Consider the following 17,572-nt stretch of genomic DNA (forward strand, 5'->3'; position numbering starts at 1 on the left):
ACTAAGACATCACCTCTACTTCTTGAGAATAAATAACATTTGGGTAGCCAACCAAATTCTAACCGAAATATTTGCTTGCAGAATGTTTTTTTTTTTTTTAAGTGGTTTGGTTCTGATTATGATAAAGGGAATTGTTTGGAGGCTGTTTTCCATTGTAGTGAGAATTCTGTGAATATGCAAGGACAGGCGCTGAGAAATAAATGCTAAGCACGGATTTCACACCATGACAACCACCCCTAAAATTACCAAGTGAAGATATTTTTAAAATCTAGGGGCTGATGGAAAAAGTAAACCCTTATCTTAGCAACAGAGCCTCGATTTTCATTTCGATTGTTGCTGCGCTGCGGAGTGTGGCCGAGGGAGATAAAATTGAGAGCGCACAGATAGATGGCTGGGGGAGGAAGGTCCCATCTCCCTGCCTCTCTCTCAGGAAGGAAGGGTCAGGCGAGCATTTATGGAGTCTGTGTGGCCACGCCTCGGACCGAAATGTATTCTCCGGCTCGGATCCGAGTGTGTGGCGAGTGGAGGTACGCAAGACAGTGCGGCCTATGCGCTTAGAAGCTTGGCCTTGCACCCACCAGGTTCCGCCACCTGCCACACAGACCGCAGGCAGAGGACAGGGCATCTGCTTTACGGCGTGAGGCTGTTTCTTTTTATTCTGCGCAAAAGCAAACAAAAACACAAAACCCTGCATTTTAGACCTGACACGTTAAGGAAAAACAAATCCCCATATCTCCTCCGGACATGGACACAAGGTCTCGCTCGCCTGCTCGCCGGTGCTCCTCTCCCGCCCTGCGCCATCACATTTCTCATTCAGCAGCAATGATCTGCGCAGAGGAGCTGCGCAGTCGCCGGGCTTGAATTAGGCGCCATCAGGCTTGGTAGTAGCCCTGCTGCTCCCTGATTGGCAGCTCCCTGGCCAGGCGCCAGCCTATTGGGAGGCCTGTTTACGCCGAATGAGTGGCACGAGCTCAGGGCCGCGGAGGGCCGCGCGGCCAATCAGCGCGCAGGCTGCTCCGGGTTGAGTGGCACGAGCTTATTAGTATGCAGGGCCCGTGGCTCGCCGCGCCGGGCTGCAGGTTTGAGAGCCGCTCTGGATGGGCTCGCTAGAGTCGTTGTTGTGGAAGCCGTGCATTCACAGTGCAACAGTCAGCACATTGAAAATACCAATAGGAATACAAACCAAAGTCACATTTACTGATTTAATTGTATTGCATTCAATTGTATCCAGGAAACAGCCTCCAGTAAGTAACTGAAATTGCTTTCATTTTAAATTTTTTTTTGTATTTTTATTATTTTATTATTTTATTTTGGCTTTTGGGGATTTACATTTTTTTAAGCAGAAGAAATTCAGGATTGTGATGTTAAGAAATAATAGATCTTCCCTTTTAAAATCCGTTATGATGTTGAAAGGCTTTTTTCTTTTTAAAAAAACGATGAACTATATATATATATATGAGTACGTTATTTTTTCCTTTGAAAAATTTTATCGATCGGTTTAAAATTCCCCCCGTAATGCGTCCTTGCTTTGCTCTGAGCGCTTGTTGTCTCGATCGACACCCTGCATTAAAAATAAATTATCGAGACAGGACAGAGACCGCCACGCTTCGTTCAGCAAGAGCCCCGCGGGTAGCCCCGAGTGGGCAGTCAGTGAGATCCCAGCTCTGGAGGAACCACGAGCGAACCCCAATTATTTGCTCCCCCATCCTACTCCCCTCCCCCAGCAGTCTTGAATGGGCCCCGCCCGGTCGCTCCCCGGCGCAGGGAACGGTCGCTTCTCGGTGGCCACGGCCACTGCTTTCCTGGCCTCAGTGAGGGGACAGGGGATTGGAGGGATACTGGCAGGTTTTCAGATTTCTCTCCCCATAGATTTAATTCTTTTCGGAACATTTCTTTCTTTTTATTTTATTTTTTTTCTTTTTCTGGAGGAGTGGGGTGGAGGAGGGGGGCGACCAGTGGGGCGTTTTCATGCGGTGCGTTCTGGGCAGCACGCGGGATCAGGGCCACGAACCTCGCGAGTGGCGTGGTCCGGGGACGGGTCCATCTCCCAGAGCCGGGGGCTCGCAGTTTTTGTTCGTCGCCGGGGTGGGGGGGGGCGGGTTTCGCAGGGAGCGGGTTGTGCAGCGACGCTGTAGCCACTCGTCCCGGTGCGCCTCTGGCTGCGGCCTGGACTTGCAGGCCCCATTGAGCCCACCCGCGCGGGGAAACTCGGCAAGAGGGAGCCCACGGACCCCAGAGCTGGGCTTCCACAGGAGGACAAAGGCGGCTCGGACCCGGCTTTTATATGCAAAAATTTGAAAACAAAGCAAACCTCGAAAAGCCGAGGAACCAGTGCTGGCCGAGCCTCTGGAGGAACTGCGGCTCTGGGGGGGGTCACGCCCAGCCGCCCGCGGGAGGTTTTCTGGGGTTCGGGTCCTTTAGACGCGTCTTATGGGCGACTCTCCGGCCGCGCGGGGCTGTCTGCCACTTTCTGTTTCCTCTGGTCCAAGCCTGCCCGGGGTCCATTGCGGCGTCCTGTCCTGAGATGGGGCGCGTGGAGGCCTCGGGGCTCGCGGGCTGTTGCACCGCAGCTCCGGGCCTCGGCCCTTGCACCGTGGCCCCGGTGGCTGCACCTCCTGGTTCCGTAGCGAGCCGGCTTTCCCAGGCCTAGGGCGCGAACAGTCCAGGGCGGCACGGCAGCTCTCGGTCAGGACCGAACACAAAGGAAAGTCCGCTCCAGTCCGGCCAGAAGCGCAGCGGCGCGTACTGGCGACATAATCCAGCCGTTGTTTGCGTAGAAAATCTAGCGGGCTGGCGAGAAAGGCACAAACGAGCCAGCGATCGGCCCGCAGGGGGTGGAGAGTAAAGCTGCGGCGTGAGCTCAAAGCCCGCGTCCCGAGAATCGCTTGCAGCCCCCACTTTTGCTCCTACTTTGAAATGTCTTCCTGGGGGTGGGGGCCCAGAACAAAAGCCCAGCGCACACGACTCCCCGGAGGCCGTCGCGAAGCCTTGTACCGCGCGCGCAGCCTACGACCCCACTCCGGCCCTCGGTGCCTTTGAAGCGGCAGGTTCCTGACCTCCCTCCCCTTCCTCCTTTCCCTTTGTCCTCCTCTGCGCCCTCCCGGGTTCGAGAGGCGCCGGCCTGGGTAGGGGCGCGCAAGTCCCCCACCGGTCCTGGGCAGCCCCTCCCCTGACCCCGGCGCCAGCAGCGCCTCGGCCTTGCCTTCCGCGCCCTGGCGATCGCTGAGCAGGCCCGCGCTCTTTAGAGGCGAGATGTTTGTTGGACGCGGGGAGAGTGAAACTCCCCAGAGGGAAGAGAGCCCCGAACTCCTTTGTATGCAGTTTGAACACAAAGAGAAGTCTTTGTGTAGTCCCGTTTATTTACAATGCAAAATTCTCCGAATAAATATTAAAAAAAGCTTATCACATGAGCAAATATGTATTCACTTAATACATTATGTTTTCGGTTATAGATTAAATCAGACACAAAATAGTGTGCAAATAAGACAGTGTAGGACCCAGAGCATAAAATATAGCAATTTAAATGGTATTTACTAAATAGAAAACATCTTAATCGCTTTGTTGTCACGGTGGGATGGCTTTTTTTTTTTTTTTTTTTAAAATCAGATTTTCTGCAAAGTTCACAATTAAGAATACCTCCTTTCTGTTGGAGCTGAGGCCAAGCATTAAAACAATGCGTATTACGGAAATAAGGAAAAGAAGTATCCGAAATGGAGAAGGGCCGAGAGACTTTGGTCGCACGTGCATGGCAGTGTACAGTTCATATCGCTTGCTCGGTCGCTCCTCGCAGAGTTTGAAATTGTCTGCGATTTCGCCCGGGAGTAGACATTTCACGATGGGAGGGGGTAACAGGAAAGGGAGAGGAGGGTCGTTTCAAGTTGGCCTTGCCAGAGGTGGGGATGGAAGACCGAAAACCCGGGTCTGCTGGGACCCAGGCACAGGAAAGGGCTGCACTGTGCTGGTCTCCGCTTCTTCCCCGCAGGGTCGATCAGGGTGCCACGCGGAGACCAGCCTTGGTTAGGTGATCCAGGGCAGGCGCTGAATGGAGAAACGTCGTGGCCGATTTGGGAGGCCGAGAGAAAACAATTTCTGACTCTGAGCCCCCTCCCCCAAAGCCCCCAATCCGCAGAGGAAGATCCTGGGCGAATTTGATTGGGGGGCGGGGTGATTGTTCCAGCCTCACTAGGAACCTCCGGGCTCGGGGACAGCAGGCCAGGCACTGCGGCGTAGCGGCCCAGGTGATGCCGGTGGCGGTCGAGGGGCGCCCGGGACTCCGGGACGCCAGTCTGGGGTTGTGGCACAATGCTGCAGGGTGGGGGCCGGTCCCACTGGGGCTGAGTTGGGGGACGACATTCAAAAGAATGGACTGAAAGACGCATGGGGGGATGGGAGAGAGGAGAAAAGGAAGGTTATTTAAAAAAAAAAACTCTTGAGTTACAATCAATAAAATTACTCGCTTAATTAGCATGGTTATTCGGTTAAGCGGAATGCAGTAAAAGCTGGACCTCAGAAAGACCCGGGTGTGTGTGGGGGAGCGTGGACCCCGGGCTTTTTCCTCCGAGACACCTTTGGACAGCGGGGGAGGGGAGAGGGTGTGTGTGTGTGAGTGTGTATGTGTGCGCGCGCGTGCGAGTGTGCGTGATGGCTTCGCAGATTTGGGTTTTTATCACCCAGCGGAGCCAGCAGCCTCTTCGCAACGGCGCCTTCGCCGCAGGGACTCTCAGGGACCAGAAAGGGAAGCTGTGCGCCGCGCGGTTGGGTTGCCTCTGGCTCTTGCAGGCCAAGCGTGGCTCGGACGGTGCGTGTGTGCTTGCGGACTCGCGTGCAGGGCGGCTCCAGTGACCCGGCGCGTAAGCGTGTGCAGCGGGGAGTCCTCCGAGCGCTCCCAGCCCCGCTGTCCGGTCTGGATGCCTTTCCGGTTGGCGCGCGAGGAGGGGGCTGGTAGCGGGAGAGGCGGGGACCCCCGAACGAGAGAAACCCCCGAGTCACCGAGTCTCTTTTGCTTGCCTCCGTAGACCATGGACCTGCACGGCGGCCGCTGGCTCGGAGCGCGGCCGCCCGCCGAGAAGCCCAGTCCGCCGGTGTGCTGACCGGTTCTACTGCCTGTGCCGCCGGTGACCCCAGACGCTGCTTCCCGCGCGCCGCCCGCGCGCCGCCTGCACAGCGAGCCGCCCCCAGGCCCCGGCCGCGCTGCTTGCTGGAGGCGGCGGCGGGCCGGGGCCGGGGCCCGGCATGGATGGCCGAGACTTCGCGCCGCCGCCGCATCTGCTGTCGGAGCGCGGGAGCCTGGGCCACCGCAGCGCCGCGGCCGCCGCGCGCCTCGCTCCCGCCGGCCCAGCCGCGCAGCCGGCCGCGCATTTCCAGCCCGGAAAGTACTTCCCGTCGCCGTTGCCGATGGCTTCGCACACAGGTCAGTTTCCAGCCCGGGCGGGTGCGGTGCAGAGACCCCCGCCGCAGCTGGCAACGGTGGCGAGTGCAAGGAGCGTCGGCCCCTCGCTCCTTGGAGCAGTTCTCGGAGCTTTGGTTTCATTTCCCTGAGCAGCAACGGACGGGCCGTGCATCCTGCCTGCCCACGGGTTTGCGCCGTGTCCAGCAGCCTTTCCCCGACTACCCTGGGTTTCTCAGAGCAGCCCGAGAGCAGGCAGCAAACCGAGCCTTCTACTCCTAGCCACCCTCCCCCACCCCTTCCTGCAGAAGTAAATTCTTGCGGAAGCCTCTTTTCTGCCTTCTGCATTCACCTCGTTAAGACGTTCTGCGTCTGAGACACCGTGGCGCTTTCTGCGGGGAACAGAACGACTGTGTGGCTGGGGGAGGGGGCCAGGGCGCGCCCGGCCCGCGGATTAGAGTGGTGTGCGCCCCGGGAGCGCTAATGGGAACTGCTAGTGTAAGACGAGAAAATCCTGTTTCTATATAAAGCCTTGAAGTGTCAGGGCGAGAATGGGTTTGCAGGGGATGCATGCGCTTTAACAAGTGCCTCTGGTATCCTGCTAACGCCGGACTAAGCATGGCCTGAGTGCGGACCGCGCATCCCGCACCGCGGAACTCAAGAGAGGCGCCTCGCTCGGGATTTCGGTGTAGGCGAGTCCGCGCGCTTTGGCTTCGAGAGGAGAGACCCTGAATTGTCCTAACCAGCCCTGGCGGCATGCACCGCCGTTCCAGTTCCTTGTGTTCCCCTCCCCGAGGGTCGGTTCTTGGTAGCACTGACCCAGTCTCTTGGAGAAAGCCGCAGGTCGCGGGTTTGTCACTGACCAGCGTGGGTGGAGCTGGGGGGAGCCCGAGGAACTGCACGTGGACCTGCTGGGTCACTCGCGCGGGTCGGCTTGCTTTTGTTTACCGTTTATTCTAAACATCAGAATTATTATTTGCTGCTTTTATTTTTTCAGTTTGGCAGTAACAGTTATTATTATTAGCTTGATGAACCATGAATACTAATAAAATTATATCTGGTTTAATGGGATTACAATTAGTGTGTGGATTAAAACGGATGGCAAGAACGGGGCTAGAAGGGGAAATGTTGGAAGGGAAGGCAGTCAAAAAGAAAAAAAATTCATTTCCTTAAAAAAAAAAACAAGCAAACTTAAAATCGCTTAATTACTAAAGGACCTCCAGCTTTTACAGCGCGAGGGCGTTCTGAGTGTGAAACCCTGGGTTAGCCCGGCAGCCTCCTGCGGGGTCAGCCCTGCGGTGTGGTACGCCGCCTTTCCAGCTGGAGCTTCAGGGAGGCTTTGCTCTCTTCTTGTAGACGGCTCTCTCCTTTTCTTTCTATTTTTTTCTCTCCTAGATTTATAACTGGAAAGGGAAAGGAAAGTACTTGACTGAGTGATTGGTGATTTTAAAATATCTTTCCCCCATACCCCTGTGCTTATTGTATCTTCCCACCACAGCCCGGAGATGCTGTCCTCTCATCTCAGGGGCACTGGGGAACCGAGGGAGAGCTGTGACAGGGTGGTGTCTGCAGCTAGCACAAGTGCCCAGCTTCCTGTCCTGCCTCAGCTCCTGTCTGGGCAGGCTGAGTCTGCAGTGCTGAGGAGCACAGGTTTCCCCAGGAATGCCCAGGCTGGCTGGGGCTGTGCCCCCTGGGGCAGCCAGGCCAAGCCCAGTCCTCATCAGTTCAGGTCACTGCTGCCCCCTGACCCCACTCACCGACCCATAGCCCAGCCAGCTTTTGGTCAGCAGCCATTTCCTTTATTTTGCCCTTATTTCCAGGTCTAGGCAGTACCCAGTCAGGTGGGAATGTTGAAGCGGCCTGACCTTTGTCTTGCTCATGCTAACTTGGAGCACGTGGTTCTTGAACTACAGGCCACGGAGAGCTGTGAGAAACTGTACCAGGTCCTAGTCTGTGACCCCACACCCTTCCTGCCTCCTTATGCACTGGGGGCCCCATAGAGGGCTCCCCCTTTTAGTGCCGGAGGGCCCAACGCCTTCTGCTTCTGCAGGCCCAGTTTCTATCCCCTTGGGGACCGGAGGAACCTATTGTGTCTGGAGATCCTGGACTTGGTTGTGATTTCCCAGCCTGGCTGGGCTGTGTGGGGCTGGAAGCCTTTTGCAATTGCTAAGAGCCAGGGTTTCGTATTCACTTTTAGAATCTTGCTATGTGTATTTTTAAAACAGGAGTTATTCTTGAGATCCCTGTACTTTAGTTTGTCTTTGTGGGTCCTCATTCGGAAGGGAAAAGGTGGGGTGAAGTTAAGGGATCTCTGCCTTTGGGTCTTGTGTGCGGATTCCCAGAGGCCACCTTCTTGTTCTCTCTCTCTCTCTCTCTCTCTCTCTCTCTCTCTCTCTCTCTCTCTCTCTCTCTGTAGATGGCCTTGGCCCAGAGGCCAGGGCTGCAGCAGTCCAGCCTGCCCCTCCCTGCCTCAACTGCTGAGCCGAGCAGGAAGCAGAATTTCTAGGGGAGATTCCTCCTTGTGTCTGTGTAGGATGCAGACACCCAGGCTGCAGCCCCAGCTCCCAGGGACAGTTCTCTTGTGTTGTAGTGTGCTTTCTCCTCCTGCCTGGCCAGGCACAACTGCTCAGACTGGGCAGAGGGTCCCTCTGCTGCCCCCCAGCTTCATTCCCGCCTGGCCTGGTACTTCCTGGGTTTCTGCCTGCGGGACCCGGGGATGGGGTGGGGTGGGTGCTGGCCTTGCAGGGTTCTTCCATTGTTTTCCAAAAAGGAAAGTGCCGTAGCTTTATATTGGAGCTGTAGGGTTTACGGTAAAGTGCTGTTCCCTTAACCCGTCACCGAGAGGTGCAATTAAAATGTTTGGAACCATTATTTTTAGTGCAGTGTTAAGATTTTTGTCTTTAATACAGATGGTCCGGAGGCAAAGCTGTGAAATCTAGGGTTGGGGGAAACACAGGAAAAAAAAAAAAAAAAAAAAAAGGAAATCCAACACGAAGCAACCTAGGTTTTCTCCTCTGTCTTACTGCCCGGAGTTACTCGGGGACCTCTTCTCTCCTCGGAACTGGTTTAATCAGGAGGCAGCTGGCCCCGGGGAGAAACTTGGAGCTGTGTGCTGGCCTGCCCCTCCCCCCTTCCGGCTGGGTCAGCTCCTGTCCTGTCCTCCTGGAGTCCCCCTAAGGCTGGGGCTCCATCCAGGGGCTGGTTCGTTTCTTGGTGTGAATCCTCTTTTTGGACTCTTCTCCACCCCTTTTGGCTTCGGGAGGTGATTTAACTTGGCCTGTGCAGCCTGTGTCTTGGCTGCAGCTTTGGGGGGTGGGGGGATTCAGGCAGGCTCTTTCTGGGGTAAGACTGACAACCTAGCTCCTGTAAAAGGTACTTTGTATGACCAGTCTCCAAAGTGAAATAATAAAATAATCAACCACCCACACTCCACCTAGCTTCAAATATTAAATTTTTTTTTCTTGAGAAAAAAGACCCCATCCAAGGTGTCCCTCCCGTCACGTGGGTTTTTTTCTTTTTTTGTAAGAAAAAAAATACATTTTCATAAATACCTCATTAACTCCACTGCACGATAGTGTCTCTGCAGCAGTTACCAACATTAAGTAGGTGTGAAAAGAGTTACTTTCCGAGCTTCTACCCATCCTGCTCCGTAAGTGACAGAGCTAGACATCAAAGCTGCCACCGTGCCCAACGGAGCCGCAGGGATCCGGGAATCTGGTGGCTGCATAGACTGGGGTGTCTGTGGCAGCCGCGCCTGCTCCACCAGAGCTGATTTTGGAATGTGGGTTTTTTCTCTGGGGTTTGTGCTGCCACCAACCCTGGTTATTTCTGTTGGGAAACACTGAGTTCTCCGTTGGAATATCCAGGTCACGTGACATTAAGGCACCTCGGTGGCCGAGTCAGGAGTGGCATAGTGCAGACAGCACATCTCCTCCAGAAAACACCGCACCCCCAAACACTCCGCAGTTATTCTTAGAAATCTCCCTCAGCTCCCTGTGAGACAAGGTTCAACAGCCTGCACAGACAGGACAGAAACGCATAGGAGGTTGTTAGAATAACATGGATGAAGCTAAAAATACCCCTCAGAAACACACATAAAAAAGCCAAATCCAACAACAGAACAGCTAAAAATATTCCAGGCTTTGGCAAAGAGCACAGAGTTAAATAAATTATACAAGAGCCATTCATTGGAGCAAGTTGACTTTCCCTCTTACGGGAACTTGGTTCAAGCTAATAAAAATAATAATTTACTAGCCACTGAGCTTTGCGTGAGTTTAAATGTAATTGGTGGGGCTTCTGGCGTTTGTCACTTCTTGGCGATTAGTGGGCTTGCCCTGGCCTGGGGCAGGGGGAGGGTGTGCTGAGGCCAGGGTCCCAAGCTTCGGGGAGGGTCTCTGAGGAGCAGAGCCCAGGGCTAACACAGGAGGACAGAGGAGGTAGGAGGCTGCTTGGGGTTCTTCCAGGAAGACAGAGAAGGAGCAAGCAAAGCTTGGCTATTTTAATTTGATAAATGGTTGTACACCTTTAAGAGTATGTTTTAACAATCAAGATACACTCCAGCAAGTTGATAGGATGTTCCCTGTCAACTTACATATGTCATCAGGGCAGCCTGTGAACATAAATAACTTGGGAGCTTCGGGATGCTCACCGGCTCACAGGGGAGCCAGCAGGTCACACCCCAACCCCTCAACGCTCCCCCCTACTCCGCCCATGTCTGCAGGCCCTAGCCAGAGGAGGAAAGGGATGTAGGACACTGAGGTTTCTTTCTACTTGTGAGATTCAGTTGGAACCCTCCTCTGTGAGGAGGTCTTCCCCACCAAAATAAAAGGGCCAGGACTTGTTCATGTGGAGTTAGGCTCCGATTTTAAGTGGTTTCCTTTTCCCTGGCATTTTAAGCTTCCACTCTGAAGTTAGTGCCAGGGTGGCAGCCTTGGCTCTCTCTTCTCCCCAAGTCCTTGTCCTGCTGACCCTCTAACTCCCCAAGGACTACATTTCCCAGAATGCCTTGGTCTAGTCCCAACTCTGAGCATGGGACCCTCTGTGTCCCTGAGCTGGGAGCAGTGATGGTCACCTCAGCCTTCTTCCTCTGGGGTCCCTGGAGTTCTGCAGTTTTCCTTTTCACCACAAACATCTGAATATATATGTCCCCTGTCCCCTGGATCCTGTGTAGCCAGCTGCCTTGGTTATAGAGGTCCAAGTCCCGAGGGTGTTCTTCCTACCGCCTCACCCCTGCCCAGCTCAGCCCATGTCAATGTCCTTCAGGGCCTGGCATGGCTGGGAAGTCTCTGTCTAGGCAGTTCTAGAGGAAACACCTTTCTGCATTATGGACAAAAAAGACTCTGGAAGTTTCCTCAAAAGAAACCCAGGACACAGCTGCCTCAGGCCGTGTGGCAGACAGACGGGCCCCTGTCCAAAGGTTCTGAAGCCCCTGCTCCTGCAGGGGAGGTAGCCTGCCCAGGAGGCTTCCAGGTTGGGTGTGTGCATCTCCTGAGTCTGCACACAAGCTATGTGCTGGCTTCAGAATTCAAAGCACGTGCCCTGCCTCTTTGGCAAATTAGGTGACTTGCTCTGTCCCATGTCCAACCCTTTTGCCTGCCAGGGAACGTCTCCCCTGGGGTTCCTGGTCCCCATTAACCTCTGGGACCTCATTCCCCTCCCCAACAGACATGGTGTAACAAGCACAAAGCAGAATCACAGGCTCCGTGGAACGCCTAGGAAATCAGCTCACAGCCCCGCCGTGCTGGGAAGGAGCAAGGCCTCGAAGGGCCTCCGGCATGGGACGGCACTCCACTTTGGCTCCGACGCTCTGCCCGCTGACGTTTTTATGGGATAATATACCGTTTAGATCACGCAGGCCTATTTGTCAGTGGGCTGCCCCTGTTTGTCGTAATATATAATATCACTGCCTCCCGTGGCCCCGTGAGCAGCTGCCACCACAGGCGTGGGGCGTGGGCTCAGGGGAGGTGTTGGTGGGTGCCGAATGAGGGGGCCGCCCAGGCCCTGGTTACAAGATCAGCTCTGGGTTCACAGCAGACCTCAGGCCTGGTGGAGGGGTGTCTAATGTCCAAGCTTAGAGCCATCAAGCCGCTGTTTGTAGGTGGCGGCTGCAGCTGTCTCCATGATTAGGTTCCAGATTCTGTGGGCCAGGAAGCATCTCTTTCACTCGGACCTGGGGGAGGGAACAGGTGGGTTGGCTCCTGTCTCTCCCCCTCCCCCATTCCCAACAAAGAGTGCAGTGTCTGGATGGGAAGGCTTTTCGGCTGGCTTGGGGCAGTCTCCTGCTGGATTATTGGTGGGCTATCCACTGTGCGCCTGGACCTGGAAAGGAAGGCAAGCAGAACAGCCTGTTCCTCCTACCCAGCTCGGGCAGGGACTTGGTTTTCAGGGGAAGGTTTTAGAAATGAGGGAGGGCAGTGGAGTGGAGGATGGCTATGCCTCCCATAACGGCCTGTGAACAGCTGGTGGGCGTGTGCAAGGCAAAGGGCAGCTTGGCCGGTGCAGGGATGCTTGCTGGGGTGCCCTGTCCAAAGGGAAGAATCAGCTGTACTAAGTAAGGAGAGAACCAGTTGGCTGCCATCATCATGCTGAGCTCCCTGGACTTTTTTCTCCAGCACCTGTTGCTCCTTGTGTGGTAGAACGGGGGCTTGCTTTCCCTGCCGCCCACAGAAGGCTTCAGAGGACGGACCATGGACACCCACTCCTAGAGCCAGAACCAGCCGGCTGGGAATGGAACAGGGCAGGGTGAGGAGGAACGGGGAAGGGGTCGGAGGTGAACACTCCGGATACCAGGGTAGGAAACCTAAAGCGTCCAAACTTGGGGGGGGAGGAGACCCTTTAGGCCTGGCAGGTATGCCCTGTCCCTGAAGCAGTAGATCACACTACACACCTGGACACACCTTCCTAGCCGCCACCGCTGACCTTTGACCCGGCCAGCAACCAGTGGATGAAGCACAGGGACACCGGCCACGTACGCACGCGCAGCCGTGCGCGGCAGTTCACACCTGCTCGCTGGCCTCACCCTTGGGGCCAGGTCTCCTTGCAGGGTCTCCACGCTCAGGTTTGTGCAGTGTTCCCAGTGGCCTGCAGGGAGTGAGTGACAGCTGGGGCAGACCCCGTCATCTGGTGGCAGTGTGCCCTCTTCCTCCGGGGCCGCCTACGGCACCGGCTCCGTCCTGTGATCTCTGTCCAGCGAGGGAGTGGAGCTGCGGGCATCGTGACCACTCCTCTACGTGTGCATGGGTGCTCTTAGCCCCCTCCCTTCCACCCTTACTGTGCAACCCTCTCTGGGCTCCCCCTGAACTTGGCCTTGCCCTCACAAAGATGTCCCCACGTCGCGTGAGCCTTCCCCTGTGTCAGATCCCTGGTCGGTTCCCCCGCTTAGCTGTCCACCTATCCCATGCTTGAAATGCTACCCAGACTTTAGCTCTGCTATCCTCTCTCAGATGCTGCCTCTACCCAAACATAAGCGTCTCAGCCTAGCCCTTTCCAACAAGCCGTTCACTGCCCCCTGCCCCTCCCTTCTCTCCCGCGTTAGCTCTCATTGTGGCTGGTCTTGGTCCCTGCCCCTGGTACGAGAAGGACCCGCGCTAGGCCTGTCCTGACTCGGCCTCATCCCTCTCTATGCAGACCCCGTCTGTCCCTAGCTGGTGAGCTGGCCCCTAGAGTACTGTGCCCCTCGGTCAGGCCCTGTGTAGGGGCTGGCTGTTCCGACGATCCAGGGTTGCTGTGCACTGTGTCACCCTAGGCCACCGGGTCACCTTGTGGGAAAGTTGCCTGGACGTCAGTCCCCCTTTTGAGACTTTTTACAACCCTTTGGGTATCCTAAAAATAAACTTTTAATTTTCTTTTAAGTAATACTAAAATTAAAACTAAATTAAATTACAATGTATCTTAGGCTGGTCCTGAAAAAAGCCCTTATCATTTCTGAACATAGATGAAGTTAAGGAAACAAACAAACGAAATACACAACATCTATTTGTCTTTTATAATACATGGTAGATTTGTGGTAAATAGTAAAAATGCAGAATGACCAAGTCCAAAGGGCCCTTCAATAGGAGATGGTCAGGGAATGGTCAGGGAATAGACTAGGGAAGCCAGGGGCTGCAAGGGTGGTAAGGGGCCCCCAGGGCCCTCCCTGGCCAGGATCTGTCTTCTGCAGAGCAGGTCTGACCCCTGTGCTGGCTACCCTGCAGTGCCCCCCCCAGCCTTCTTGGAGGTTCCCTGTGTACTCTTGCCTGGCTGTGAAAGTGTCTCTGTATATTCATTAGCTCTTGCAAGATAGTTAACAAATAGCATCAGATTACCCTCAAAGTCAGCAGCTTGAAACAGCAAGTGTTTATTATTTTGGATTCTGTGGGTGGGTCCGGAATCTGGGGCATGGGGTGGACTGGACTGCAGGCATCTCTCACCAGTTCTTGTCCCTGGGGCCACCAGGGACATCCTTTAGCCCAGCAGCAGCTTTACTCAGAGCAGAGGAGAGGACAGGGTGGGTGGGATCGAACCCACACTCCCCTGGATGTGATGTCCCTTGGCTTTTATTATGTTCTAGTCAACCTGAGGGCCCAACCACTTGTTGGGGATGCGAGGGGATGCAAAGGGATACGAGCCAGAGCCCTGGAGGCCCCCAAACCCTGCCCTCCCTGGGGACCCCCCAAACCCTGCCCTCCCTGGGGGCCCCCCAACCCTGCCCTCCCTGGGGGCCCCCCAACCCTGCCCTCCCTGGGCTCTGGATGCTGACTTCTTCTTAGGGGTTTTCCCTCAGACCCAAGCAAGCCTCATTCTCTGCCTTTCAGTCTTGTCTATGTCTTGTCAGGCCCCTGGGTCTCTCAAAGCTGATGCCACGCATCCCTTGTCCCACGCCTCTGACCCAGGTTCTCCTTCAGAAGCCCCCATCATTGCTGTGGACTCCATGGTGAGCTGTGCTCCTACTGCAGAGGCCCCTGAAACTTGTAAACCATCCACTCTCCCAGTCAGAAAGTTGCTGTCTACCACAGACCCGGCAGCCTGAACCCTGAGGGAAAGCCTGCCCAGCCATGCCACCAGCTAGGGGTTCCAGTGGGTCTGTGTGAGACAGAGGGCTGAGGCTGCAGGGCAGGCTGTTGGGGCTGCTCACAGCTTCCTCAGATTGCGGGCTGGCCGAGCAAGGGTGAGGGTAGGTGACCCAGGAGCCACATAGGCTCTCGGAAGCTCTACCGAATGATGAGCTCTCACCTCCCTTATATTAGGCAGCTGACTCTGGGTCTGGAGCTAGAACAAGCTAATTGAGCATTGCTATGTCAATCATGGTCAAGCTAGCCCTCCAAAGCTGTTGGGGAGCACCTCCAAGAACTGCGTCTTAGAGGTCCCAGCACCGAGCCTCTGACCCCGGTCAAGGGTCATCTGTGCCTTCAGACTCTACCCCTGCTCCGAGATCAGGACCTGCCCAGCATAGTGGGGGCCTCAGGGAAGTCATTTCCTTGCTTACCTACCACATATGCACCAAGGAGGGAGCTCCTCCTCTTGTGACCCCTGACCCCATGACTTGTGGCCTGTGACCCTGGCAGCTGTGGTGAGTTGGATGGAACCTACCTGACTTGCGGGGATGGGGGTATAGGTAAGCTCCCAACCTTTCTATTGGATCTCCCCTTTATGGGGTCCACGGCCCCCTTTAGGCTGGCCTCCTCAGAGCACCGGCTCCATTCTGAACCTCTGTGCTCAGTGGGTATGACTTTTCCTGGCCCCAAAACTCACTCACTCAGTTCGCCAGAATCCTAAGAAGTCACCGCACTTCTGCCTTGAGCTTGGAGTTGCCTTGTCTCCTTTCTGTGACAGTGGACAGCCTGCTGGGAAAGTACCCACCCCAGAGAGCAAGCGAGACACCTGGGGATGCGTCCCCCCCCGCCCCCCCCCGCCCCCCCCCCGGCCCAGGCAGAGGCAGGAAAGATTGAAGTGGGCACAGCCTGGGTCCTGCGGTCCTCGAGCTTTCTGGTCTCCATGTGTTTCCACTTGGAAGCTGCTACTGGATGCCAAGGGGGTGTGGACTTGCAGGCAAGACACAGTGTCCTCGGGGCCCAAGTAGTCAGCCACCTCTGTTCGGCAGCCTGGCAGTCTTGCTGAGAACTGGCCATCATTTCCCTCTGTCCCACTCCGAGCCTGTCCCACAACGCCCTTCTGGCTCATTGCACAACCCCTTCTCCCGTGCACACTGCTGCTCCATACCTTCTGGGCTCTCCATCCTTCCCTTTCCCACCCCGTTGGGTGTGGAAGTACCTAAAGCTGAGAGGTCGGCCTGCTAACCAGGACCCTGCCCCTAGAAGACAGAACTAGGGTTGGGTCAGGCAGCTGCTTTCCTGTTTTTCCCTTGCCCAGAACTTCCTGCTCTTCAGAGCACCAGGCAGCTGTACCGTGCGCGCGCCCTGCTTTCCCAGACCCTCCCCTCTTCCTTCCAAGTCCAAGGTTTGAGGTCCTTTGCCCCACGTTAGCCCAGATGAGATGCCTGGCACCAAGCCAAGGGCCACAAGAGACATATGCTAACTCAGCCCCTTGGACATGCTCCAGACGGCTTAAGGGAGGGTCCTGCAGTGGTCACTGGGAAGTGGTCAGTCAGGGACCTTCAGTGGAAGCCTCGAGAATCTTGAGTTTGGGAGGGCTGCCTCTGGTTCCCTTTGACAGAGCACACAATGTGAACCTCGGTGGTGGCTGGAGTCAAACACACCTGAGACAGTTGTCTGGGAAATGACACAGTTCTGGCCCTGGCAGCAAGGACCCAGAATGCCCATGGCCCTGCAGCATCCCTGCAGACCTCCAGGGTACTATAGCTATGCCAAGCCATGCTGGGATTCATGCCCTGGATCCCTTTCTTCCCAGGTATCAGGACAGCTGGTTCCTGTGGCCAGCTGGAATTCTCCCAGCCCAGTCTGGCAGCTGACCCTGGGCCAGAGGCAATGGCCACCATGCATGTGCCCCTCTGTCCCTGCTGCCATATTGCCTGCTTAAGCTCTTTTTTTTTTTAATGATTTATTTTTATTTTCTGTGCATTGGTGTTTTGCCTGAATATATGTCTGTGTGACTGTGTGAGGTTGCTGGATCCTCTGGAACTGGAGCTAGAGACAGTTGTGAGCTGCCGTATGGGTGCCAAGGGGTCCCTTGGAAGAGCAGCCAGTGCTCTTAATTGCTGATCCACCTCTCCAGCCCCTGGCTTAAGCTCTTAGATACAGGCCAGTGTCTGCCCTGCCTCTGTATGAGGTACTAGAGGTTCCCCATGGGCCTGAGTCTTGCTAGATGTTACAGGATGGGCCCTCAATTCCTCCAGGGAGTACAAGCGAGCACAAGCTCTCAGCCTTGTGGTTTGTCCCAGGGCACCATGGGAAGGTGTCTGAGGGACATGACCAGTCTTTCCTCACCTCTAACAGATGTGGCACTTCCCAATTCTCAGACCACCAGTGTCAGCCAGGCAAGGAGCCCTGCAACTGATGTATGCGTGAAGGAGGCTTTGGAGTCTGAGCTCAAGCAGGAAGTCTGTCTGTCCAGTTCTAAGTGCCTTATGCAGCAAGGAGGCCCAGGCTAGAAGAGCCATAGAATGCCTGCCTGCTGCTCCAAGGCCACACCTGGGTAGATATGTAATGGAGATACTTCTGGGTGTGGGAGAGGGGCGGCAGGAGAAATACTGGAAAATGCAGGGAGAGACTACTGGCACTAGCCCAGGGGACATTCAGTGGCCCTTTGTCCCTGCAGTGCTGTGGGTCTAGGGTTGTGGCTATCCACAGAACTATTGCATTCTGGCTGTGGGCCAGGGTGCTCGGCCCGGACCACAAGTACCTAGGGACTCACACGTCCAGGAGATGTCTGAGCATGATGGAGCCTTGAGAGTGAGGTCACATGGGAGGGTGGAGGGCTATCTCTAGCAGCTATAACTTCCATGTTCTCCCACATCCTTAACTCTTCAGGCTACCAGCCAGGCGGTGGTGGTGCATGCCTTTAATCCCAGCACTCCGGAGGCAGAGGCAGGTGGCTCTCTGTGAGTTCAAGACCAGCCTGGTCTACTCTTTGCTGCCCATGTCATCACTATGGGTCCTGGACAGGATGGGGGCGGGGATACATGGTGTGTCACAGGCACTGATCCATGTGTCAGGAGGGGAAATCCAGCCAGCCTGGTGAAGTCACTCAGCTAGGAGCTAGGAGGCGTTAGAGTTTCCCTATGGACCTAAT

At 55.4% G+C, this 17,572-nt stretch overlaps 1 protein-coding gene across 1 annotated transcript in view; it reads left to right on the top strand.

The window, feature by feature from the left end:
* The first annotated feature begins 4,709 nt into the window (after window positions 1–4,709).
* Window positions 4,710–17,572, top strand: part of Bahcc1 (BAH domain and coiled-coil containing 1) — a 55,218-nt gene continuing 42,355 nt past the window's right edge. The window contains exon 1 of the mRNA XM_051182067.1: window positions 4,710–5,410. Coding sequence (XP_051038024.1) covers window positions 5,233–5,410 — 178 coding nt within the window. The 5' untranslated portion in view covers window positions 4,710–5,232. The remainder of the gene's footprint in view (window positions 5,411–17,572) is intronic.

Source organism: Phodopus roborovskii, unplaced genomic scaffold (assembly GCF_943737965.1).
Source record: "Phodopus roborovskii unplaced genomic scaffold, PHOROB, whole genome shotgun sequence".
In the NCBI taxonomy this organism is placed as follows: Eukaryota; Metazoa; Chordata; class Mammalia; order Rodentia; family Cricetidae; genus Phodopus; species Phodopus roborovskii.